The 26,014-nt window shown below is 44.8% G+C and overlaps 2 protein-coding genes across 6 annotated transcripts in view; both read right to left on the bottom strand.

Moving 5' to 3' along the window:
* Positions 1-66: 66 nt before the first annotated feature.
* HOXA2 (homeobox A2) lies at positions 67-4,614 on the bottom strand. 2 transcript variants are annotated; one of them, XM_035129095.2, is made up of 2 exons: positions 3,536-4,614; positions 67-2,759 (listed from the first exon to the last, which is right to left on the bottom strand). In XM_035129095.2, exons 1-2 carry the CDS (start codon positions 3,909-3,911, stop codon positions 1,993-1,995), a joined length of 1,143 nt encoding a protein of 380 aa, XP_034984986.1. In that variant the 5' UTR covers positions 3,912-4,614; the 3' UTR covers positions 67-1,992. The 2 variants fall into 2 exon arrangements, with proteins under 2 accessions (XP_034984986.1, XP_034984987.1); XM_035129096.2 differs by having other exon boundaries at positions 67-2,756.
* Positions 4,615-8,875: 4,261 nt separating this feature from the next.
* The window catches only part of HOXA3 (homeobox A3), a 52,078-nt gene continuing 34,939 nt past the window's right edge, over positions 8,876-26,014 (bottom strand). For 2 of the 4 annotated variants that reach the window (XM_060280698.1, XM_060280696.1), the window contains 2 exons: positions 13,218-13,827; positions 8,876-10,584 (listed from right to left, as the gene is read on the bottom strand). In XM_060280698.1, the coding sequence (XP_060136681.1) occupies positions 9,821-10,584; positions 13,218-13,710 (1,257 nt within the window). In that variant the 5' untranslated portion in view covers positions 13,711-13,827 and the 3' untranslated portion in view covers positions 8,876-9,820. The other 2 variants (XM_060280699.1, XM_060280697.1) reach the window with 2 other exon arrangements.

The following is a 26,014-nucleotide window of genomic DNA, read 5'->3' as shown; positions in this document are numbered from 1 at the left end:
CCTAGTTCTGATATGCTGGGGTGGGGGAGAGAATCTGCTGTGGGGGGAGTCGATTTGTATGGAAGGCTTCTTTTGTTCTTTGAACCGGAGGCTCCCCCCCCCAATAAACCTAAGCGCTGCCTTCTCTGTATAAAAGGAAAACGTTCCGAAATGCACGCCCGGAGTGGAGTTTTCTGTATCACAAACCAGGCAAACCCTTAGCAAAAAGCGGGTGGGGGAGCGAAAAAGAGCGGGAGAGCGCCCGGGATTCCCTGCCGCACCTGAAGCTTAGCCAAGCTGTTGTTTTAACAGAGCAATAAAAATGAATTATGACTAACCGCCTCCTAGCTTAATGGTTTTAGACGGGGATCCCCAGCCCGAGCAAATACGTAAGAGGATTTTTATTTGTGCATGTGGTCCTGCAATTGATCTCTTTGATGACATTCTCATTCACAGAAAGCGTTTGATTTATGACTTTAGGAAGAATTGCATCCAGTCCTTCCAGCTATTACCCACGCAGCTCAGCGCCACCCCACTTAGAGGGGGTTTGCAAAACAGGGAAGCCAACGACGGCCACAACAAACGCCCGCATAGGAGAGCAACCAGGAAATCCGCGCTTGCAAAGATCTGGGGAAGTTCTTAAGGAGCGGGCTATAAATATCTACGCTGGCATATCTGCATGAACACGAAGATGTATGCTAACACCTACTGATAGGCTGTGGGGCAAAAAAAAAAAGCTTTTTTAAAAAAAGGCACACTGGATTTTGCTAACAATCCGAATTGAAATCGGATTAGAGAATACACACAGCTATCCCCGCCTGGTAGCACTTTTAAACGGACCTCATGACTCTACACTTGTTAGTCCAGTTCCAGTAGGACTCGGTGCCCTCCAACAGCTTTTGTTCGCTAGACCTAGCGAAAACCACAGGATTTGAAAGCGATTTATCATATGCCTTGCATACATCCTAACCGCGTGTGCGTGTGTTTTAATTCTCTCCTCTGGTTTCCTCTCTTTTAGGTTTCTTTTCTCTGGGCCTTCGGACAGCTGGAGAATCCATCAAACGCCTTCCTTTCTCAGTTCTGACTCCCCACAACACCACCATCCCTCCCCCCCTTCCAAGACACGGGTCGCAAAAGAAATAGTTAAAAATAGCGTTCAATAGTAGAAACCAGTATACACTTCTGTCGATTTCTGGCCGTTTATGCAGCAAGGCTTGCTGTAGTGCTTTTTGTTTCCACTTGCAATAATATGATATATTCTGCCTATAATACAATATCAGTTAAAACGTAGAAGAGAATTTTTTTATAATGTTACGATATATTCAACCTATACTATAATAAAACGTTTGCGATAGCACAGAAACATTTTAACTTGTGCTTCTGGGGGATATAGTTTTGGAGTTATTTTATGTTTATTTTTTCTCTCTTCCACCTATTTGACTATTGAGAACTTTGGAAATCCATCATTTACCGCTGGCTTCCCCCCTAATAAATATATTTCTAACGAAAAAGGACGAAGGTTGTGACCAAATTGTGTTGTTGTTTTTAAATTTTATTTCAGAACTAGGGGAGGGGCAGAGATTAACTTCCTTGTATGAAGCAGAGAAAGAGAGAGAGAAAGAGATAAGAAAAGTGCTTGTAGCAAACAAGAATTTATTCTACCAAAAATACTTATGACAACGCATCCTAATGTAATACAAAAATAAAAAGAAAGTGAAGATACAATTTTGATATGATCACTTTCTTACAGGCCTTATATATTGCTTTTTCATAGAAGGACCTAGAATGGGACTAGGCTTTAAACCGAGCACAACTGAAAGTGTCATAGGCAAACGGCAAAATAAGCTCTCCAACACACCGAGAAGGAAAAATAAAAATAAACAGGAAAATACTGACCAGGAAAAGGGAAAGAAATTAAATCAAGTCATCCCCCTCCCCCTCCCGCTCTCCCCAAAAAAAGGAAAAGGAGAGGGGGGGAAATAACCCTTTTCGAAAAAGTTGGTCTGTCATTTCTCAGTAATTCAGATGCTGCAAGTCAATTGTGGTGAGTGTATCTGTAAAAAAGTCAAAGCTGTCAGCTGAAATATCTACAGGGCTGTCGAGGGACCCTGGCAAACTGGGGGAGACGGCGTCGGAGAGCTGTAGGCAGGAATCTGCGGAGAAAACGCTGAAGTCCTGTAAAGAAGGGACCTCCAGGGCCTCAGGACTGTCATTGTTCAGGCCAGCTGCACAGTTCTGGGCCATTGTTGACAGGCAGTTGGGAACAGTGGGTGACTGATGCTGAAAATGTTTCAGATTTTTCTCATTGCTCGTTAAAGGCGAAACTGGGAAACTTTGGGACTCTCCATTGTGGACAGTGACAGCCTGCTGTTGCGCTAGTGCATTCTGCTGAAAAGTGTAGCCTTCCCTTTCCGAAAGGGCGCCTGATACATTGTTGAGGGCTTGCTCGAAGAGGGACTTCTCCTCCTCCTCCTCTTCCTCCTCCTCGTCGTCGTCTTCTGCTTTCTCGGGATCCTCCAAGCCTTTGAATTTCCCTTCGCTGTTCTGGTTCTCCTTGCACTGGGTCTGCCTCTTGTGCTTCATCCTCCTGTTCTGAAACCACACCTTGACTTGCCTCTCGGTCAGGTCCAGGAGAGCGGCGATCTCCACCCTCCTCGGTCTGCAGAGGTACTTGTTGAAATGGAATTCCTTCTCCAGCTCCAAGAGCTGCGTGTTGGTATAAGCAGTCCTCAACCTCCTGGAGCCCCCGGTCCCATTTTCGGAGATCTCCAGAGATTCTGCTTAAAAGGAGACAACAACAATCCCCATTAGAATGAGAGATATGAAAGAGGAGAGAGAGAGAGAGAGAGAGAATGAGAATGTCTTATTTTAGGATTTTGAACATCCAAGCCTGGTGGGGGGAAATGAGCTAGTTGGAGGGGGGGGGGTTCTTTCTCTCTCTCTTAAAGCATTAAAATTTCAACTGCAACAAAATGGCCGCCCATGAATGCAGTAAATCCATTGTGTTTGCACTCCTGTGAGCCCGGTCTCTTGGACCCACTTTTCTTTCTCCCCCCACCCTCCTCGCTTAGCTCCAGGAACTTGATTTGCCTCCATCTCCCCAACCTGCCCATACCCGAGCAAACTTTGATATTAGCCATACAACAATTTATAATTAATGCATCAGCTGCTTAGCTGAGCAAGAGCAATCTATCACTCTTCATTACTGTCAAATATCCCAACTCTAGGACAGCGAGACAAGAGGAGGGTCACCTCCAACTCAAATAAATCATCCCACGCTAAACAAGTTAGGGGAGAGAGGAAAAAAGAAACTTTGCTGGGGTGGGGGGATTTGGGGGTGTCGGCGGGGTTGGTTTCTGAGGAATCTGCCTGTGGATCCCCCACCAGATCTCCTCTTTCCTCCAACGAACCCGGATTGGAGTGCCGTAAGTTAGGGAGGCACCCATCCAAGCGAGAGGGAGTGGGAGAGGGAAAAAGGAGATATATGGAGATAGAGAGAGAGAGAGATCTCTGAGTCCCAGGAAGACTGAAGGTGCAGCAAAGTCTTTGAACTGACCTTTGTGGCTCAGGCAGGCTGGTCCAGTGGCGGAGGCCGAAGGAGGCGGCAGGACAGTTTTCTTGGAGGCTTTTTTCTCTTTCATCCAGGGGTATTCCGGAGGCTGGAGGGCGCCGGCTGGCACTGGGCTGCCGCTGCTGGCATTGGGGCTGTGCTTGGGGCGGCTGCTGCTGCTGTGGCGAGGGTGGCTGCCTGGGTTCAGGCTGGGGATGGTCTGCTCAAAAGGAGGAGGAATCAGTGTCGAGTGTGAAAGCGTCGAGTTCTTGATTGATGAACTTTGAAATGTATCACCGACAGGGGGAAAAGATGTCAGGCACTCAGCGAGCGATGGCTGACTATTGATAAAACCAATCTCTCGCTCAAATTCGAAATTCATGGCCTTCAACTCGCAGCCCCCTTGGAGAAAAAGTTCCCTCTTATTTAGCGCTTCTGGGAGGGGGAGGGGGGAGCAAGGCCCAGGAAAAGGGGGGGAGGGGAAAAAACCGAGAGAGAGGGAGAGAAAGGAAGAGGGAGAGGGAGAGAGAGAGAAGGAAAAAAAATATCATAGAAGATCGCTGGTGGGGTGTTTTTTTTCTAATTCACTGATTACAGCCGTATGGGGACCGTGCTACTATTAAACTATTGAATTCATGGAGACAAGGTTGAAATTGGACCGAATTGGCTGTCACATGATTGCCTCTGCCCAATGACAATTTGGGCTTTAATCAAAAGAAGCCACTGTCTGTTTGATTGATCCAAAAAAGTCGGGAAGGAACGCCTCATTGGGGGCCAGCAAGGCATTATTTATACTTTTTAGAAGGGGGGAAAGGGTATCTCCGCCGCGCGCTCTCTCGCTCGCTCTCCCCCTTTTGCCTCCTAATCTGAAATGATATCTGAGGGAGAGGGGTGTGTGTGTGTGTGTGTGTGTGGTTGCTTGGGTGGGTTGTCTGCTGTTGCTGCTGCTGCTGCTGCCTCTGATGCTTAGCTTGGCCGGGGAGGCTCCTTTGCCCCGCTTGCCTCCCCTCCGCACACTCCCCCTTCTCATTGTTTGGGACTGTCAAGCAAGCGCCTTGCACCTCACAAATCACGGGCGCACCTCCATCGGACGCCCTGAGTCATTAACAAAGTCATCCATTAATCTCCAAAGTTGTGACACTGCGGGCCCCCAACATCTCCACCGCTGCACAAAAAGTTCCACCCGGCCAGGGGATGCCAAGGAAGGGAGTCTTTGCTTATATTTGATTTGGGTTTGTTTTTTTCCCCTCCCCTCCCCCCCATCTCCAACAAAACCCGGTCCCACCTCTGTGCTGAGGACTAACCGCTTCCTTAAGAAAAATTAAAGGACGGCAAGGTTGGGGTTTCCTCCCCCTCGATCACGACCTGGCATCTTCTTCTTTTCCCCATTTCTCTCCCCGTTTCAGCTGAGGGTACAGTATGGAGAACAATTGGCCGCCGGTCCCTGCCTCCATCCATTGTTTCGAAGGAATTTCTCCAGCAGCTTCGCTCCTAGGGGAAGAGTAAGAGCACGCAGGCTGGTGGGTCGCTACTTTCTCCCTGCAGTTGGCTTGACAGAAGTGGACAGTTCAGAGGAGATGCAGATTTTCATTAGACACTGGGACTGTAAACATAGGTCCCGACCAAAAGAGGAAAGGAAAGCGGGGAGGGTGTCACAAAACAACATCCAGAGCATTCACACAACCGACACTGGAATTTGCTGGCGCGTTTTCTTTCCGTAGCCCCCAATAAAATGTATTTTCTCTCTCGATTACAGTGAAATGTGTCAAAAGCCAATGTCAGGGATTTAAAAAACGAAACAAAACCACAATAATGCTGCAGATTAAACCAAAGAGCTCTAAGGACTGTGGAAGTGACTATCCCGTTCCTGCCCTTACCATCTCGTTTTGGAGCGCACGGTTTATTCGATTTGCTCATTCATTCCGTGATGCCGATGGTTTGGACAGGATAGCTCTCCAATCGCCTCAATTATTATCATCATCGTTATTATTTTTTTAAAAGGTAAATGAGGGGAGGGATGAACAGCGCTGGAGGAGGGAAGAGAAGACCCAGAAGGACACGGTGGGAACGAGGCGAAGGTTTCCTCTTCTTCAAAGCAAACCAGGAAAAAGGCCGCGCATCCTCCTTTTTTGAGAAGAGGGCTTTCTGCAAGGCGAGAGGGGTGGCATGGAAGAGCTCTCTTTCTATATTGATATATTCCAGTGAAGACCGAAAGTGCTCCATCCGCTACCTCGAGTCCTTGTTAGATTTCAGAGCAGAATCCTGAGCAGAGCTTGGAAGCGCTTAAAACAATAAACTGACCATTGCATCTTCAGGTGGAGTGAAGCTAAGCAAAAAGGAAAAGAAAAGAATGTTTTTAAAGGTGATTTTTTTAAAAGCAAAAAAAGGCAAAACCCCTTTTTGATTCCAAGCAAATAAACTCCCACAATATAGATCAGGGGCTAAGGAAGGGTGGGGGAGGGGCCGAGATATTGCAATAATTTGTTCACATTTTTAAAAAATGTAGATTGGGGTTGCTATTTAATGCATCTTTGACAGGAAAGGAGGGAGGGGAGGGAGGGAGGGAGGGAAAGGGTGCCTTACAAATATACATGCTGTTGGAAGATGTAGGCTGGGTTTCTTTCCTCTCTCTCTTTTTAATTTTCTTGCTTTTACTCCAAACAAAGATCCGCTGAAGCCTGCGCGCGATCAATCTTCCCGGGCCAAACGCTTTGACAGCTTCTGGCCTTTAAGAACACATTTGAAGCTTCTTGCTCTTTCCCAGATCAAATGTGGCTGAGAAAAGAAGGGGGGAAATAGAGAGAGCAAGAAAAGCGAGTAAACAAGGAAAAAGAGGACGACGAAGCTGCTTCTGCTCCCCAAATGGATTTTTCCCCTGTATTAAGGGTGGGGGACTTCCTCTTCTTCGCATCACCCTGAAAGACAGCTCCGATCTTTGTTTTTTAATCTTTATTCCCCCCCTATAGAATATAGGTGCTAGAAGTGAAATGGGTGGGAGGGTTTGTTCGGGGACCCGCTAGGAGGAAAGGCGAACGTGGGAGAAGGCTGGGGCAGTTGGGTCCAGAAAGGCTTTGTGAGTCAAATCGGCGTGGGAGGGTTTAGGGCCAGCATTTTGGGGTGGGCAGCCTAATAGAAAAAACACCTGGAACAAAGAGGCTGGTCAACAACAACAAAAACCATGCCCTCCACTCAAAAAACCCCTGCAAAACCAAACCAAACAAAAAACAAACAAAATTTATGTTTCGCTAAATGAAATCCTAACAGTATGTGATACAGTCGAGGGAGTGCAGGGAGAAAATTTAGGTGACCCTTTTCCTGTTTGAGAAAAAAAAAAGAGAGAGCACGTGGAGAAAATATATGCAGGAGAACAAGAAAATATATGCTTTTGAAATGAGATAAAAATGGGGAAATGACTTCCCTTTCCCAGAAAATTGTCTTAAAAGGTTGGTTTTCAATACTCAAACAGTCAGTTATTCGCCACTGATAAAAGGCATCCTCTCTCAAATTAATTTTGAACAGGAGAATATCCACCACGATCCATTTTCGCTTCATCTTTCTCCAAATGCTGCATTCCGGAGCTCCAATTGGGTTTTTTCCCCCTTCCCCATCATAAGACTCTTTTAAAACAGATTAATGAGTTTTAAAAGGCTGGGTGCAGCCTTTCTACAGTCTGGAGTGCGTCGCTGTAAGTATATATGGGACTTGCCTAACTCAAGCTATAATAAGGTTTGTATGGATGGCAAAATAATAATACAGAGTTATGTTTCTTTGCATTGTAGTTAGCTACGCCTTGTGTTTATTTTTTATATTGGGGGTAGCAATGTTATTGGGACAAGAAATCAGGAAGATTCTTGAGACTGTGAAAAAGGGAAGAGATGAATAATATTTCTACCAAGGTGACCAACATGGCGACAATCTCCTTCAGATTGAAATAACAGATGCTGAATGTGGAATAGTTCCCCTCTAAATGCACTATTGTGTATACCGGTGATTTTAGAATCCCAAACCCAATTGCTACAACAAATAAGCCTCGCATCTTTAAATTATCTGTTTACTGTTTGGATTTATTGTAACTCGTTTATTAGCGCAGATCCATGCACGAGGGTCTTCGAGACCAATTTGCTATGGATATATCAAAAGGTATTTCGGAAAGAAAGGATTTTATTTATTTTATTTCCCCTTCTCTCTCCCCCCCCCCAAATAGAAGATTTACATTCGATTGCCTCACCTCGCCCACCCAATCTAGAAAAGAAGTGGGAGGGGGTGCGGGATGGGAAAGGACGCTCGATTAACAAATCGTGCAAAGATTATTAAAGCCCTTCAAATTCTAAGACCGCAGATGAGCAGCTCAGTTAGTGGAGAAAACCATAAGGAACAAACTCTCTTTCAACCCCGGGGATGGGCCAGATCGCTTGGCAAACAGGCCTGATTTATTATTGCTGAATCTGTCCCTTCATTATTAGGGTGATGAATTGTATTTTGCCTGTAAACAAATGTGCTTTTGAATCCGTGCCATATCAAATATGAGTCTAACTACATGCTCTTCGTTTTTTAGCCTTAGTTCATTTAATTTCGCCTCTCTTTCTTCTCTCCAGATCCCCACCCCTTCCTTTTCCTTTTTTAAAAAAGTATTTTCCCCATCACTCAGCATAAACAGTCGCTGAATTGTCCTTTTTTTTTGTTCCCGAGAGGAGCTTATAAGTGTGGGAGTAGCGAGCTGCCGATCGGCTCAAAGGTCCCCAGTGCAGAGGCGAGGAGAGCCTTTTCCCCCATTAGGAACGGCTGGCTTCCTCCAGCAGAGAGAGGACCCAACATGGCGAGAGGGAGAACAGCCTGCAAGCGGGACCCAGCTCAGCCTGCGGCCTCAGGAGAAGATTCCCTTCTGCAGAGGCGACGCAGCCACCTGAGCTTGATTTACAGCATATCGCTCCAGACATGAGGGACACAGTTTCTCTTCCCCACCTCCACCCCTTCCTCCGCTTCCCTTCGGCCACAATGAATGCAACAAAAACGAGCAAGCTGCCACAGTTACCTATGGGCTGCGTTTATGAAAAACGTCTGGAGAACTGCAGTCTTCAAGCTATGGTCGGAAAGGGCGGATCTTTTTTCCATCTTGGATATTTTCAATGCTCCAATTCTCCCCACTGTTGTTGTTTCTTGAGGAGTGGGGAGTGGAGAGAAAAAAATGTGTAAGCCTTCTAAGCTTTGAAAGCTCAGAGAAACAGAGAAGACCTGAAGGTTGGATATTGGAGATTTATGTATTTAAAAGCTCCAAGGGCGTCAGTCCTTGTTCTCTTTCTCTGTCGCTTTTTTTCTAAAATCAAATGATCATATCTTAAGTCTGTATTATTCAGAATAAAAACTTTATTTTTTTTCCAGAATGTGAGCAGCAAGGAATGTATAACTTTCAAAACAAAATCTAGCTTTGTGTTGTTCTCGTTCAGGTTTACACATTTCCTTTTAGTTCAATGTTAACAGGCACCCATTTCTGTTTCTGTGGTGGCCTGCTGTTTATTTTCCAGATTTTATTGCATTTTTTTCCTTCTTCTTTTTAAATAAAGGAGTTTAAGTTTCCCCCCTTTCAAATGATATTTCCTACGTATGTCATTTAACATACAGCCAGGTAAATATCTCCTGAATATTCAGGGTACAGAAGTTTATTTATTTTTTAATATATTTATATATATAAATATGAACAGATGGGGATAAATAAAAAAAATTAAACACTTAGATTATTCAAAGTTTGCAAAAAATATAAATAAATCTGAAAGTTCACCAGCATACACACGTTGAAAGACGTACACGTATTAATAAGTTCGCTCAGAGAGCCCCTGTTCAAGCGCCTTTTTATTTCTTTCTCGCTATTTAAAAGAAGTGCAATTAAAATAAAAATGCTTCCCCGGTTGGGATCGATTCTGTACGAACAAATTCACATTTAAGAACCGTCTGTATAGAAAATTTGTTCATATACCCTGTTTTGATAAAAGTGTTGAAGTTAAGAGTAGAAAGCCTATGTATACTCTCAAAGGGAGAACACAAGGCAAAGAGTTCAAGGAGATAAATATCCACTATTGAAACTAGGGAGCAATTCAAGCAACAGATATTGCTACGTCACATAAACTAGAAAATGCATTTTTTTCCTTTTTACCAAAAGAAAATAAAACAGAAGCAAAACAGAAAGGGCAGGGGGGGATTTAAAGTATTTTTCTTTTCTTTTCCTTCTTTTTCCCTTTTTCTTTTTTTAAAAAAGGCTGGGGGAGTTTTATGATCCACTAAGTAACTGATGGTATATTACAGATGGGTCAGTTTGGGCGCTTCCTGAATTCTTCCCTGAGAAGGATGGTGAGAAGTAAGGTCTGTATAGGTTGGGTGTGGGTCACACGGTCCATGGTGATGATTGTTGCCCATTGGCCCACTGTAGTCCATGTTGGCAGAGGAAGGATGAGGGAGGTGAGTCAGACCAAAGATGGAAGGCCCAGAATTTGCCATGGTGTCCACGTAATTGCCCCCAACATAGACGGGGCTTCCCTGTATATGTGGATTGCCATAGCCATTCCCTTGAAGAGGATGAGGGTCATATTCAGGAGTCACTGCTGCAGTTCCGGTATATCTCTTTTGTGGAGGCGGGCAGTTATTGAGAGGAGCCGGATATGACGTAGGGATGCCATAGGCGTTCTGATGAGGCTTGCTGAAGGATGGCGGTGACTGGGGTTCATATGGAACACTGTTTACTAGGGAATGCATAGAGTTCAGGTATCCACCAGCGGCCGGAGGGACAGGACTTCTGCTGGGGGACTGTCCTCCTGAAGAGGTCATCATGCCTTTGCCCTTCTGATCCTTTTTGTATTTCATCCTGCGGTTTTGAAACCATATTTTGATCTGTCTTTCCGTGAGGTTGAGCAAGTTAGCCATCTCAACCCTTCTTGGCCTGCAAAGGTATCTATTGAAGTGAAACTCCTTTTCCAGTTCTACCAGCTGGGCACTTGTGTAAGCCGTGCGGGCTCTTTTAGAGGAGGCTTGCCCTGGGGGGCTTTTATCACCAGCACAACTCTCACCTATGCAAATCATACAAAGAACAAAGTGAGTATGGGGGCACCCGAACACACAACAACCAGTAATAATCAGCCTTGCCTATTGGTAGCGCTGGCTCTTCCACACATGAGGTTGTCTGCTGTGACCAAAGATATGCTCAAGTGACAGTTATTTACCGCACCAATATATGCAAATTGCTGGTATCTCTGTAGGATCAGAGATGAGGTCTTTGAAAACCACTAGAAATGCATCTGACCAGAAACCATGCTTTTATGGGAAAGATAAACACCATGGCAAATAAAGGTATGGGTTTTGGGGTTACATGTTGTCAGCTCCCAAACCGCTAAAACAAAAGTTGTTTGCTATATGAATTGGATTACTCCCAAGTAATTGAATGAAAGTCCAATTGAAGTGGTAGGCTGAATTATTTCTTTCACATGGAACTTTAGAGAGGAGAAAACTTGACTCTTTTAGAATCAACCGCAAAAGTCCCATTGACTTTCGTGGGGTCAGGATAATGCGGCTGACATTCAGAGAGGTCCATAGAACTTCAAAAGGTATATTCCATTAAGTATAACAAGATAGGTATCTATGTCAATACACCGGGAATCAGAATACAAAAAGCCAAAGACAAACATCCATACTCCATCCACTTCCTTCCCCAAATATAAAACCACCCTGGCTGCCAGCTCCACACACCAGTGAAGAATTACTTGGCTTAAAGCCAGCTTGGACACACTCAAGTGAATGGAATGGATAGGAACACAGGGCCAGCTCTGTGACTGGGAAGGACAAAGAGGCCTGCTGTAGGCAGTGATTTTAGGGTACCATTAAAGGGCAGCAACATGGTTAATTGTTCGATTCATTGTGCTGGTTTTTTTACTACCATGGTGGGGTGGGATTGGGGACACTTGGACATTTTCCAAAATGTATTTAGCCTTTGCTGAGTGCACAATCCAAATAAATGAAATATTTCTGAAGTCACATCAAACTCCATGAGATTTCGGCTTTAACCCAATACCTTCTTACCAGGGGGAAATTCCCATTGAACTCAGTGGGATTCCTTCTGGTAGATAGGTATAGGAGTACACTGTTAAGCAGAGTTCCTAAGCCTATTTGGAAGCCCCACAGAATTCCAGGAACTTGCTTCCAAGTTTAGTATCAAGCCTACATTACATTCAGTTCTGTGGGACTTTCCTTCCAACATTTGCACCTAATGAGATATGTCTGCAGTCTTCTGCATATTTACTAATAAGCAAGGCCTATTAAACTGAGCAGGGTTTACTTCCAGGTTGACATGTTTAGAATTAGGCTGCCACCCTTAGTACTTTGACTGCCTGGGTTTATGGATCAGAGCCAGGGTTCCTAGATGATATAATATGCATGTAGATAAATATACAGTCTAAACCACAGTACATATCAAATAATCAGGATTGTCAGTGTTGATACACCACTGTAACAGTATTAGAAATGCATAGAAGAAAACATTTGCAAAATTTTTAGAATCTATTTTCGCAGCACAAGATAAATGGAGGAAGTAAGTGGTAAATAGAGGCCAAATGCCTGGGGAGACTGACGCTAATACTTCTCTCATCGATTTGGGTTTACTTATGTAATAGCACTGTTGATAAACACTACAATCCACCCATAATGTATTTATGGACCTGCCTGCAAAGTGCTAAAGAAACCTAAGCTTTGTTTACCACACTTGTAAGGTTGCCAGTCTGTGCGCTAAAATCAAAAGAGGTTATGAATATCAAACAATGCATTGATCTTGACTGCAGATAATGATGAGCTATTTTATTCTCATTACACTTTAGCAGGGATAGGTCACTGTCTTGTGACTGTAGCACTGTGCCAAAAAAGAAAATAAACAGAGAGAGAGAGAGAGAGAGAGAGAGAGAGAGAGAGAGAGAGAGAGAGAGAAGAAAAGCACACAGGTCTTGCCACTGGTTGAAGATAGGCCTGGACCTTTGTATCTGGACATGATTTAATAGAAGCAGAAAGAAGGAGGGGGGGCGGGTTGTCTATGGAATGTTGAGGACTCAGAGGTGCCTGTTACAGTCATCTCAAAGTCTGCAAAGAGAAGAGCTTGGAAGCTAAGCAACTTCACATTCTTTTGCAAGAATTCAACAGAGGTCATTCAAAGCAACCAAACTTCAGGAGTCCTCCTCTTTCTGGAGATCAGCCTCTTTGGTGTGTGTGTGTGTGTGCGCACACACACACACACACACACACCTACCTAAATATGTACACATGTAGTTGTATGTATGTATGCATTTGCATATCTATCTTTTGCTGTGTGTATGTGTAATAGATAGAGATGAGATAGATAGAGATAGAGATAGAAGAGATAGATGATATAGACAAAATAGACAAAATAGACATATAGCTATAGCTATATGATTAGATATAGATATAGATATAATCTCTGTGTGTAGCTATAGATAAGGCAATCTTTCTGATCTCAAGCGATTGTGTGTGTTTCCAATTTCCGAGTGAAATAGCTGGGGAATCTAAACCATTCCTGCAAGACTAATGAAACACCTAGAAGTCAAGGAACTGAATAACTTCTGCTTAACGGCTTGGTGGATGGGGCTGCCTGTAAGTACATCCGCTCGGGAAATCTCTACTAGCCCTCCTCGTTTTGCCATACCTGAACTGGAGCCGCTGTTTTTCTGCTTGGTGTTTTGCCGAGACTCTTTCATCCAGGGGAATATTTGCTTGGACATGGTGGGCGAGTTCAAGATGGAGCTCTTGGTGGCGCTAGGCGGGGCTGAATTAGTGGTGGCATTCTGAGGTGGTGACACAGAGGGGGGTGGAGGTGGTGGTGCTGGCTGTGGGGCTGGAGGCTGCTGCTGAGGCTGCTCTGAAAGGACTGGGGGCTGGAGAGACTGGCTGGTGAGGGTCCTCATACAACTCTCATTGATTTCATTGGCCTTGTGGTGGGACACGGTGGTGTTGTTGCCGCCGCCGCCGGGGGACTGTAAAGAGCAGGCCGGTCGATGGTACTCCGTTTCCACCAGCGAGGAAGAGGGAGGCGGAGGAGGATATTGCTGCTGACTAGCATTGTAAGCGAAACCATTTGCTCCTTGGTAAGGATAGCCGCCATAGATCGCAGAGCTGTCGTAGTAGGTCGCTTTTTGCATTTCGTTGTTTCCCAATATTTATTTCACAAACTGACAGGGTCTTGACACCCTTAAAGAATAACATTGGCACCCCTCTGTCACGTGACGTTTTTCCTCCAATGGCCCGTCCTGGTAGACCTAGGGTGTAGGGAAAGCACAGGAGAGTGAAGAAATAGTACAAATCCATCTTACTTTCAATAGCTAAGTGACATGAAAGCCATAACAGAAAAAGTGGTCAGCAATATTTAGCAGCATGACTTGGCCTGGAGGGCGAAGAGAATTTCGATAGTGGCTGGGATTTACTAGGCAGCCGATACTGTGTGTTTTACTGCTCCGGGAGAGTGTAGTTTTCTAGGATTTTCATATCTATATCTGTGTGTATGTGTGTGTGTGTGTGCGCGCACACACACACACACACCACCCTTACTCTAAGAACCAATTTTTCAATTCTCAGGAAAGGAACTTCGTAGGTTATTTAAAGGGAGAGTCTCGAGATAAGAACGACCAGAGTAAACTTGTGTTCACCGTGGGAAAGTGATATTCTCTCCCCGCCCCACCCCCAAAATAATGAGCAAATCCATAGCTCTTTCCTCTTTAGACTGTTTTTTTGCTCCCTCCTCCTTTTTTGTTATTAAGCAAACATCATTTTGAATTTCATTTTAAAAAAAAAGAAAACAGAAAAGGGAAAGCTAGAAGACCCATAAATAACTGTATCGCATTCCCCGTGAAGGGCTACTCAACGTTCTGGCACTCGAGGGATTCGAACACATGAACTGTTTGCTCGGAAACGTTTGACAAATGCAACCCATAATGGCCCTCGTGTGATGAAACAGCACAGCGACGAGGGAAACCCTTCTCCTTCGCAGTTTAATAACCAGCCAACTTCCTGCGCATAAATTAGCTTTAACTGCTGCGCCTTTAGACAGAGACACAAATCTGGCCTCCAGGATCAAACAGCCTCAACATGTAACCAAACATAATAATCCGAGGCGGCCTTTCAGCTAGACCTGCTTTTGTGGGAAGTTTCCTTCGCACCCTCGGGCCTATATATTCTTTCTGTCCATTGTGTTCTGCGGGAACAGCTAATAACTATTTCGGGGGTATATTAGACACATGTGAACTTTTAAAATATTATCATTAGTATCTTCACTTTCCCCCTCCCCCAAACCCCTTCATGTAATATACCCAAATTCTACCTGTTCAAACATGATGGATTGGGGGAAAGACACACACCAGGAACCTGAAAAACCAGCGTTCATCTCCATGACCACGGATTGAACTTTCCTACCAACTTAACGATAATGGGCTCTGTCTTTGGAACTGCTATGTAATTTGATGTATGAGGGTCATTTGGCTGGGAAAAGGAGAATGGACACACAAAACCGCAGAAGGCTCCTACAACCCAGGCGACTCTTTTTCTGTTCACTCCACAATGTTTACCTGCATGAGTACAACCGAGGTTAGAGATGGGCTTCCATTCCCAGGAATTTTATCTGCCATCTAAGAACTTTTTTTTTTAACAGGCCAGCCAAACCCCGAAATCAAAACCCATCTATCCGCGCCTTCATAGTTTCCCTATCTCCATCTTCTTACAAAACATCCTCGGTTCCCTCTTCTCCGCCAAGATGGTGTTGTGCCAAGGCTTATATTCTTGAAGAAAACATTACACAGCACCATAGGCACCCACTCAAATTCATTACATGTGTTAGCATTTCAGTCCACACTCGTTTCCTTAGAAAACAAGGCACATTGTAGAGACAAACTAATTTAATAAACCCCTTACAGATGGCAGCTGCCTTTTGATTCTTCTTATTATTATTTAAACAGTAATCAAGTCCTTTCTTAACCCGGCGGTTAAGAGCTAAAAATGTAGGCAATTAACTTTATTTGGCTGCAGTTTAGAAATTGTAGCCCCGGAACACAATCCAGGCATAAACTGATTTCCTCCAGTTTGAGACTGAATCGACTTAAACCCAAAATAGCTAACAAAAAACAAAACAAAAACATTGATTGTAGATCCTACTGTTGCTATCTGCCTTTTAATCATTCTGCTAATTTCCGGGCTTCGTTTGCAGAGGCCTGTTATCTTCTGTGAACCACAAATTAGGTAGTGGGGTCTGTTATGATCGTGGTTTCCGTTTGGTCAAATTCATAATATTTCCACGCTGTCCCAGGCTTTTAAGTTTTGTTCTTGTATGCTTAGGCAGAGAGGCGAGAACCAGCTCAGGTGGAGAATGGTGCCAAAAAGAGTGTGAAGTGAGAGAGAGGAATAACGCAATTCTCATCCTTAATGTCAGCAGCCCACTCTGAGCAAAGGTAACCTACGTATTCTCAAACAATGAGAGGAGGAGTGCTAATAAACAACTCCGGTTGAAATCAGGGGCAAAACTTCCACGAAAGGACGTGGCTCTGGATCACATCTTATACTGTATTACCAATTCAAAGTAAAATGCACCCTTCATATCATTTGCCTATTGCTTATGACGATGCACAGATGATAGACAAAAGGAAACTGGCGGGGAGGAACAGGTTACAAGAAAAATTAGGCCCCGCAGAAGTTTGTCACTCATCCCAGTGATTTGGCCAGCAGACTTCATAAAAACTTGATTGCTTATCATGGGATCATACACAGCCCAGTCTTGCATAAGCTTACTCCAAAGTAAGTTCCATAGAGTTGCATGGAGTTTACTCTCGCTGCCTTATAGAGCTATCCTATGTCCATTTAACCGGGACGTCCCACTCTACGCGGTTGGACTCCCTTCCCAGGAAGAAATGTGCGCAGGATTGTACTATCTCAGGATCCAAAAGTGTCTCAAGGGGTGAGCAAGAAGACTAGACAGGTCCTTGCAAATAAAATATCCTCATCAATTAGGACTTTCCTAGCTCCTTAGAAACACTAGGAAGCTTTGGTGGAAACTTTTGCTTGGTTAGGGAAGGCTCCCTTTTGCTTCTCCCACCCCACACTCAGATTTTTTTAAACAACAACAACAACAAAAACCTTCCTCCCTTCCACGCCTCGACCCGCAGCTCAGAAAAAGGCGGGTTGTCTGGACTTGAGCCGATACAGTCCTGCTTGGAAAACAGGGAGACTGAACTGGCCTAAAAGTTTCAGTCCTCCTCAACTGGCTCGTGGAGCGAGCTGCGACGACCAATCTCGAGCTATTTCCTTCCCGCGCTCCCCTCTTTCCCCTTCACCCTACTCGATCCAGGCGGGCACCCCCTCTCACCCACCTTTCCTTCGCCCCAAGATTTCCTGCCAGATAAAGGGAAAGTGGAGGGGAGGGGAGGGGGTGGGCAACTGGCCTGAACTCGAAGCACCAGGGTCTATCCGTCACTGCCTGGAAGGAAGCTCCAGCCTGTGAACTCTTCTTGAACCGAGATTTAAGTCTCTGGTCATAAATCACCAGGACATAAACTCCGCCATTCACCACTGATAGCAGCGTATTTGTGGCCTGCTTACCTTAACTTCTGACGACTGAGGCGGAAGCCCGCATTTTGCTCTTTGGAGGCTCGGCGACAGTCGCTCCCCGCCAGCCCTGGGAGCACGACTCTCTTCTCCTCAATCCACTACCCCCCACTCCACCTCGCGAGTTCCCCACCCCTCCCCTCCCCAAGCAAGCCCCTCAGCTTCTCCGGGATGGGTCTCAGCTCAACTCATCTCCACCAGGACGAGCCCACGAGTACAGATGGGAGCAGCCCTGCCTTGATCAGGAAGAGGGCACGCGCGCAAGGGGATCTTTCTCCAGCTCGCCTCTGACGGAGAGCCACCCGCCCCTCCTCGACCCGCGCGAGCCTTTACTTCGCTCCAGCCCCTACCTCCACCTCCCCACGCTCCTCGGGGCCTGGCCTCGATCGAGAGCCTCCCCAGGCTACCGGAGCCCGGCTTCTCCCACCTTGACCAGATTTTCTACAGGGGGGAAAAAGCAGCAGGGATGTTTCTTCTGAAATCTTTGTGCGCCCAAGGGGGCGTTTGTTTGAAGGGGGGGGTAAGGCAGCTGCCTCGGGAAGTCCGGGGCAGGCAGGCGAGCAGAGTGGGGGGGGAGGGGAGGAAGAAGAAAGAGGGAGGGAGGGAAGCGCCGGGGCGGCACTGAAGGCCAGGGAAATTATGCAAATGAAGACAAAGGATGCTCACAAAGGGGTCACCCTCCCTAGACCGGATTGTTGATATATATGTGCGCGCGTGCGTATTTCCACATTATATGAACGTGCTTATGGTAGATATGGACTCTTTTGGACGTGCAGAAGGGGTCGAAACCTGGAACTCCTGCAAGACTCGGATGCTCCCCGTGTAATAAACCAGGAGCCCTCTGATCTGTCTACCACCCAGGCCAATCTAGACAGCGTTTCAAAGGAACGATTAAAGTAATGACATTTCGGGATGATGAACGGGCGCGCTCACCCGAGATAGGCAACCGCAGCCAGATGCCCATGTAAGGACGCATCTACACAAATATGCCCTCCCCCATGGCTTACATTAACGCGCGCAACTGGATGCGGGATACCCACGCGACCGTGGTACGCAAACAAGCCGCAAAGATTCAACACCGAGGGGCGATTTCTTTTTTTGCCATTGAATCCCGCGCAAATGGGATGTCACTCCCATAAAGACTCCGTTCCCATTTAGAACCGAATTGCTGGCATGTTTGTCTCTGTTCAGATCAATGGAACTGAGACAGGCAAACCTACTCCTAAAGGGTGCTTAGGTGAAAGCCGATCGAATTGAAATTGACGGGGTTTGCTGGCGAGCAAACATCGTTAGGATCGAATGGGGAGGATGCGCATCCTTCCGCGGCAGAAACAAATGGGTCTCGGGTTCTAAATAATTCGGAGGGGCTCCTAAACTTTCTGAAGCCTAGGTGTGCGTGGAGGACCTCTGTAAATGCGTTCAGAGAGGCTAGCGTGAACGACTTTTCACCCATAAAGACACACCTCTCCGTGCGCATTAGTAAAAAATGCGCACACAGACATATGTAATGTTGTGGTTGCATGTTGATGGGCGTGGATGTTTGGTTCTGTGAACTTCAGTTCTCTTCCGCCGCCCCCCTCTTAGTCTTTGTCCTATTCTCCCTTCTCCTAACCATTTCTTTATTCCCTTCCAACCACCAAACCAAATGTCGCGAGGTTTAGCCAGCAGAATGCTTCTGAGTTCCAAAAACAAAACAAAAAACCAAAACCACGCTGGACCTACGGAGAGCATCAAGGCTCTTCCAAGGCAACACAAAGGAGCCGCTCGGCGCTTCAGACCTTCCGCGGTGCGCTTGGATAAAGCCTAGGTGTGAACCTGACATGCTTTCGATAAAACCCAAGGTGTGAGAAATACAAAGGGCTCCCTTTAAACCGCAATGTCACCTTAAAGCCGAAACAAAGCAAAAGGAGGGGAAGAAAGAGGATATTTAAACACATGCACACACAAGGACTCTAAGGCCAGGGTGGCCTCTTACGCATACCAATGGTTTTTGTCATTTATGGCTAGGCAAGATTTATGACTTCGTGCGCCCAAGCTGTAAACAGAGCTTCACAACAGAAAACACTTGCTCCTCGCAGCAGATCGCGGCGGCTCCCAACTTGAAAGGGGAAAGCTGAGCAGCGTAGGAGGGGGCCCCCCAAAAAAATTCACTGGTAGGCATTTTTTTTTTGCTACAAACAACCCCTTGAAAGTTGCGCTAGAAGAGAAAACGCCTCTTTTGGTCAATAATCAACCTCGTACTTTTCTTCTGGAAACTGCTGATGCTACACTCTTCCTTTTTTTTTTTTAGCCACCAAAAAAAGAACAAGATGCCGGCTAAGAAACTGGGGGAGGATTTGCGTGGGGAGCAAGGCGGGTGGCAGAGAGAGAAACCCTCTCCGGAACAAATTACAGAAGACGGTCCGGGTATCCACCGCGCGCGCACCCCACTTGCCACAAAGGCAGTCTTAGGATTCCCAGCAGCGATGGCGAGGTGGGAGTGCTCTGTCACACTTCGGAATTACAGTACTTTAGGATAATTTTGTGGCGAGCAATATTCTGATGCAGAGATAACATATTTCACCTTAGAAGTAAATCGGATAAAGGATGTGTGGTTGGAAGCGGGGGTAGATTTCTAAGCCCTGACTATTTAAATTAAACTGGCTATTTAATTTAATAAGTGAAAATACCCCCCATCCCGAATTCTGTTCTAGGCTTTGTATCCTTTCTCTATCCAACCTGATCATTAAAAAATATATATCTTAATTTTACTTTATATGGCTGCTGTTGCCTAATACTCCCCCTGCTAAGAAGCGACGATATTTGGATTTATGCCATTGGGAGTCAAGCGGCATAAATATGTTTCCAGTTAACTGGATTATACTGGGGAATAAATTAATATCTCAAGATGCCCCTCCCTCCCCTGAAAACCCTTTCTGCAACCTGGGGATGGGCTGCTCACCGGAAAAACAAACAAACCAACAAACAGCTACTACACTACATTTTGAACCAGGAGCTGAAGTTTGTAAACGAACATTTTCTCTTCTCTGGATAGAAAATCCAGGGGAGTTTCACCGATCATTTCGGCAAATAGCCCAAAGATTTCAGAATGCATTGTGAAAGAAAATATAACTATATATATTTCCTGGGAAGAGAAAAATATTCAGAACTCCGGAATAACTATACTGCAAGAAGGCACCGAGAAGAACTACTCAACTGAATTAATTGCAGGGAGAGAGGCTTGTTTGGTACAGAGTCTTGATAAAATGCAAATCTGAGACGCTTAATTCGCCGAAACTCAGCTTGGTTACTTGGAAGTAAGTACCATTGGCTTTTTATGGCATTTGCTTCCCGGTAAGGGTGTTTAGGATCTCAATCCCCGAAGTGTATCGCTTCCAACCTAAGGCAGAAGAAGCCTCTTTGGTCTCTTATCACTGTTTATCTTATCAAACCCCATATAACCGCTTTTGACACTTCATTTTGTATTTACTCAGCATATGTACTGAGGATTTTAACCAGAATCTTTATAATAATAATTTTTATTATTATTTACTTACTTTCCAGCACTTGTGCAAGGAAGCCCTTTTTCATATCAGGTTCAGCACTCTTATTATTTATGACTGTTTGAAAACTGGGTCAAAATGCACCAGAACTAGGTCATAAATCATAAGGAACCGTGACAAAGTAATTGAGCCACAATTAAAACTTACATTTTTATTTATTTATTTTCCCAAAGAGGTTTCGGCCTATTTGAAATCTAATTCCCTCCCCCCCTCCCCAAAGGGAAAAAAATAGTTTCCCTACTTCTTTCATATATATCTGAAAGAGTGTATAGAGGTGCATATGTCTATAGAGATGCGTGGAAAATTTGGATTCGCTTGCTTTTCATTTATTAATTTAGGATCTGGTCGGTGAACAGATCAGGGAAGGGGGAAAATATACAATATCCGCAAGACACATTCTAGAATTAAACAATCATCCTGTTTTAGATAAGGGAGTTTTATTCATAATAGAAGAAGAAGAAGCTTTTGCTCCTTAACCCCCAATTCTAAAATCTAACCCTGAATTGAATAATTGCAACTGGGCAGTAAGAAGGGAGAGGGAGGAGGCGCAAGCAGCGTGTAGGCGAGCGCTCTGCCCCAAGCCCACTGGAAACATAAATCAAAAGTCAGCACTCTGACCTTTAGCAATGCTGGGACTCAGTGGTGGATGTAATTTTATATAACATTTGTCCCCTTGTATAACACAAGCAGTGCTTTCATTCCCCCTCCCCCTTATTTGCGGTGCATCTCCCTCCATAAAACTGAATGAATAGCTGGTTAAGACTTGGTGAGAGGTAAAGGAAATCTAATGCGAACGTAAAGATTTTGGAGAGAGAAAGAGGTTCAAGCGCCCTCTTTTCCTTTCCAGATCCTTGCTCAATCCAACCACAGCTCCCTCCTCCCCGCTCCAATATTCCCATTGATTATAACGGAGTGTGGATGGATGGTTTTATTCCGTTCTCACACACAGAGAGAGAGAAGACAGGGAAACAGCTTGAAAATTGAGCAGGGAGAGCAGGAAAACCGCCTGGCTTCTTTCTCCTGGAATGGTGAAGATCCCACCAGTCGCGCGTTAAGTGGGCCACCAGTCAACAAAATACCACTAAGCATCATAAATAAAATGGCAGCAGAATTGCATACTCATCGATTTGAAGGTCCAGAATAGGGGAGAGAGAGAGAGAAAGAGAGAAAGAGAGAAAGAGAGAAAGAGAGAAAGAGAGAAAGAGAGAAAGAGAGAAAGAGAGAAAGAAAGAAAGAAAGAAAGAAGCTCGAATCACGGTCCCGTTTCGCTTCCCAAAACACACTTAAATCAGCATCAGAGGTATGTAATAAACAGGACAAGCAAAAGCCTAGAATCTGTCATCTCCTGCTTCTGTTGGGCGATATAAATAACAACGGCCACTAAAGCATCCAGACCACAACAAAAAGCCACAACAAAGCCCAGCCACAAGAACAACACGCAGAAATCCAAAACCGGGGGGGGGCGCAAATATTCTCTGATCTGTTTGTTGCAAAGCTCTCTCTCTCTCTCGCCCCCCTTCCACAAGCCCAGTGAAACAAAGGGGGAAACGAGGCTTGCCTGGTGTCCATATACACCCTTAAGCTTTTTCTCCTGACCTTTGCCTCGCCCAGCCATAAGTCACCCACCGTAAAGGAACAATCGGCGGAAATACCTTAAAATAAAATCCATCCTCTCTTTTTTTAAAAACGAAGCATCGCGTCCTAACAGTCCGGCGATAACCTTTCCATAAGGACCAAGCGCCGTAGCCCAAGTGGAAGCTCTCTCTCCGAGGGTGAGCGGGTGGGTTGGTAGTTTGGGGGGGGGAGGCGGCGGCGGCGGCGGCGCTGATGGTGGATAATAGAAAGCAGTTCTTGCTCTGAACAGAAACGGAAAAAACGTAATCACGGGCGAAGCCAGTCCGGGTCTCCACTCCAAATGCCACAATAATGCGCTGTATTATGTGCTCACGTGGTCATACGTCAACTTAAATCCTTTTATTTGAAATAGGGAATCACTGAAGGAACAAGGGTTGGAAGCGCAAGCCTGTGTGTGTGTGTGTGTGTGTGTGTGTGTGTGTGTGTGTGTGTTTTTCTCCTCCTTTCTTTTCTGTTTCTTCTCTCACCCCTCCTTACGCTTTAGCCAATAAAGGGGGGGCACATATTATCTTTTATTTTTTTATCCCACTCCTCCCACGAATATTTTTCTATATAAGTTTTAGACGGAAGATAGGAAGAATCAATAATTCTCTCTCTCTCCCATGTGATTACCCATAACTTTTTGAGGCTAACCAACTGGCCTCGTTCTGAAGGAGAAACTCTCCGCGCTGACCCTTAGAGGAAAAAAGGGCAGCTGGCCCCATCCGAGATGAACTTCTGCCACTATTTCCATAAGGAAAAGCCCTTCAGTATTAAGGGGGGGGATATCCGCCATCCCACGGGCTCCTCTGTACTTCTATTGAGTGGAACTTGCTGAACACCCACGTTACACCAGAGCCGTTGTAGGAACCCCAAAGACCCGTAATTACCTGACAAAAGGCCCAAGGATCCTCTGGTATAGAGCTGGTGGGCTTCTATCCTTGTTAACACCCTAGGAGGAGGACGACGAAGAGGAAGGCGTCTGCTGGCTTTGTGGTGGATCTACACTTTGCAAACTCTGTTGGGACCTTCTCTTTCAACCTGCGCTTACGCATTTCCTATGCAAGTACTTGAGTGATGTACAAAATTATAGGGTTCTGGAGCGATGAAATATTTAGCGCGGAATAATGATCTAACTGTCCGGAGAGGGAGGATTTAAAAAAAAAACAAGCAAGCAATAAATGGGGGGGGGGGTCTCACACAGGTCCCTGGAGTGAGCCTCAGAAATGAATTAATATTTCATTTGTATGCAGATCTAAAAGCTCTTTTTTCTTTCTGTTCAGTTTCCACAACCTTCATAGTGCTCTAACAAAGTGACCATGTCTTACAAGGCAAACGTCCTTTCTACCTTAAATGCACTACGGGCCCACTTTGGAGATGGTGGTCCTGAATTTCTTGCCCGGTTTCCTATGTAACATCCCTCTCAGCTGTTCTTCCAACCAACTCTAAAGCAAGTCTCACTGTATTCTATTTCTTTCATCACTTGCATTAGAGCTTGGGGCGGGGAGAGAGAACCCCATTTACTATGTGTGAGCAGATGAAATGTATCGTCTGCCAACCTTCTGATCAAATTATGAGCCGTCCTATTCCTTTGATTACAACTTAACTTTTAAGAGGTTGGTGGATTTAACCACACTAGTAACCATCATCTCGTTCCACAAACCGTGTTAAGTGGAAATGCGGGGGTTTCAGCGCACACACAAAAAGCTCCCCTTGTCACCCAGAGGCTCTCTAGGCTCAGAGTTTTCATAAGCTCTGAGTTCCTCTGAAAGCAACTTTCTTTCTTTCTTCCCACTGAACTCAGTGGCAGAATGCCCAAAGATATATTACTTCGAAGCTACCTTTATAAATTTTCCTTCCCGGAATATAGCCTTTAATGGAACCAAAATACACCGCTTGATAGGACTAGAACCTACAGATCTTAGGCCATAAGCAACCTTAAAAAAGAAAGGGGGGGAGCATTCAACGGAAACTTGTAGAATAGTCATAGGCACGTCCATCACTAATAGTTTCACTGACAAATGCTAAACTTTAAACAGGGAGACCCTTATCCAAGAGATGGATTCATAGGCATTTAAACTAAAGTGCCTTCAGCGCAGTCAAAAGAGGCCTTCAGAAGTTCTTCAGCAACAATGCAGCCAAAATTAATGGATAATGGAGCAGATGGGGGAGGGAGGCACAGCAAATCTTCCTGAATCTCGAGTAAAACGTTATCGACTGCTTTGAGTCAGAAGCAGAAAGATGACTTTACCAAATAGAAACTACAAAGCCATAAATCATAACTCCGGGGTGCAGATTCAACTTACATGCCTTAACGCCATCTATGAGCACACCCTTTTCCCCCTTTCCTTTCCTTATTTTTGAAAAAAGGAAAGGGCCCTTTGCTATGAAGATCTGTATTAGTTTTAACGATCAAGTTAATGTGAAATCTGCCGCTGAACTATTAACTCCGGTGCGTATTGCATGGATAGTGAATATGTGGGGTTTTTTTTTCCCTAAAGAAAAGTAACTTCTTGGTGATTTATGAGGAGCTAATTCTTCAGGCTGTGCTTTATAGGAGACAAGCTTGCCTCACTGGAGTCCTGGTAACTCTGCTTTTCAAAAACTTGCCTTTTCAAAACAAAAACCCACCAAAAAGCTGACCTGGAATTCATTTGCTTTGGTCGAACTTCAGAGATCTTGAATTTTGAGAAATACAAATGCGAATGGACAGGAAGGCAGCAGCCTTGCCACCCATTTTGCCTTCCTCACTGTGGTTCTCCGTTGCCTCCATCTGTTACTTCGAGGACTGGGAAATCTGAACGCTTTTGGGAGAGCTAAAAATGCTACATTTCATTTTAGGGAACAGGGCTAGGCTGCCCCGCCTCTTTCTGCACACATAGCAGTGGAATGCATGCGGAAGAAAGAAGGCGCAGAGCAGACCTGAGGTCGAGATCCAAGACACTTGGAGATCCAAGATTACTTGGAGGGAGAGAGAGATCGCCGAAATCAATGGACATCGTTTTTCAAATGATTGCTTAGCATCCAAGTGCAACTAAGCTGTAAAGTCTCTACGAATTTAAAAGCTGCAAGGCTTAAGCATATTTACTCAGAGGTAAGTCCTATTGATTTCAGTGGGACTTTCTGCCAAGTAAATATACTGAGCAGAGAATCCTCCGAAGAAAGTGGGACGTCCCTTCAGCTATCCATGCTTAGATAAAATAAAACGATTTGTGCTTTTGCTTTAGATGAATTTAGTTTTGGACTTAGTTAAAGTTTGTTCCGCAATACACCTCATTTAAAACGAATGCTGATTGTTAACGTTAACCTTAAAATGTTGTTTACACGGAGAAGATACCGAATGAACTTCTCTGAATATTTTATGTCACGTTTATGTCTGAAAATGCAAAGCAAGGTAATCAGAACTAGGAAATGACGTTCTCATAGAGACTCTGTTATTATCAGAGCCTGTTGTGAGTTTTTTATGTCACTAGGTTTTTTTGTTTTTGTTTTTGTCCACCTTAAATAATTTTATCTTTTTAGTTTAACTACTAGGACAGCTGCTCTGCATCACATCTATTAAAGTTTGTCCAAATTTCATGCACCCTTATCACAGAAATGCGGACGAGTGCTATATATATATATATATATATATATATATATATATATATATATATATATATATATATATATATATAATATATTTCTGGGAGGATATGGTCCG

This window comes from Zootoca vivipara, chromosome 12 (genome assembly GCF_963506605.1).
Source record: "Zootoca vivipara chromosome 12, rZooViv1.1, whole genome shotgun sequence".
In the NCBI taxonomy this organism is placed as follows: Eukaryota; Metazoa; Chordata; class Lepidosauria; order Squamata; family Lacertidae; genus Zootoca; species Zootoca vivipara.
Note: the sequence above shows the minus strand (reverse complement) of the source record. Positions and strands in the feature narration are given on the sequence as shown.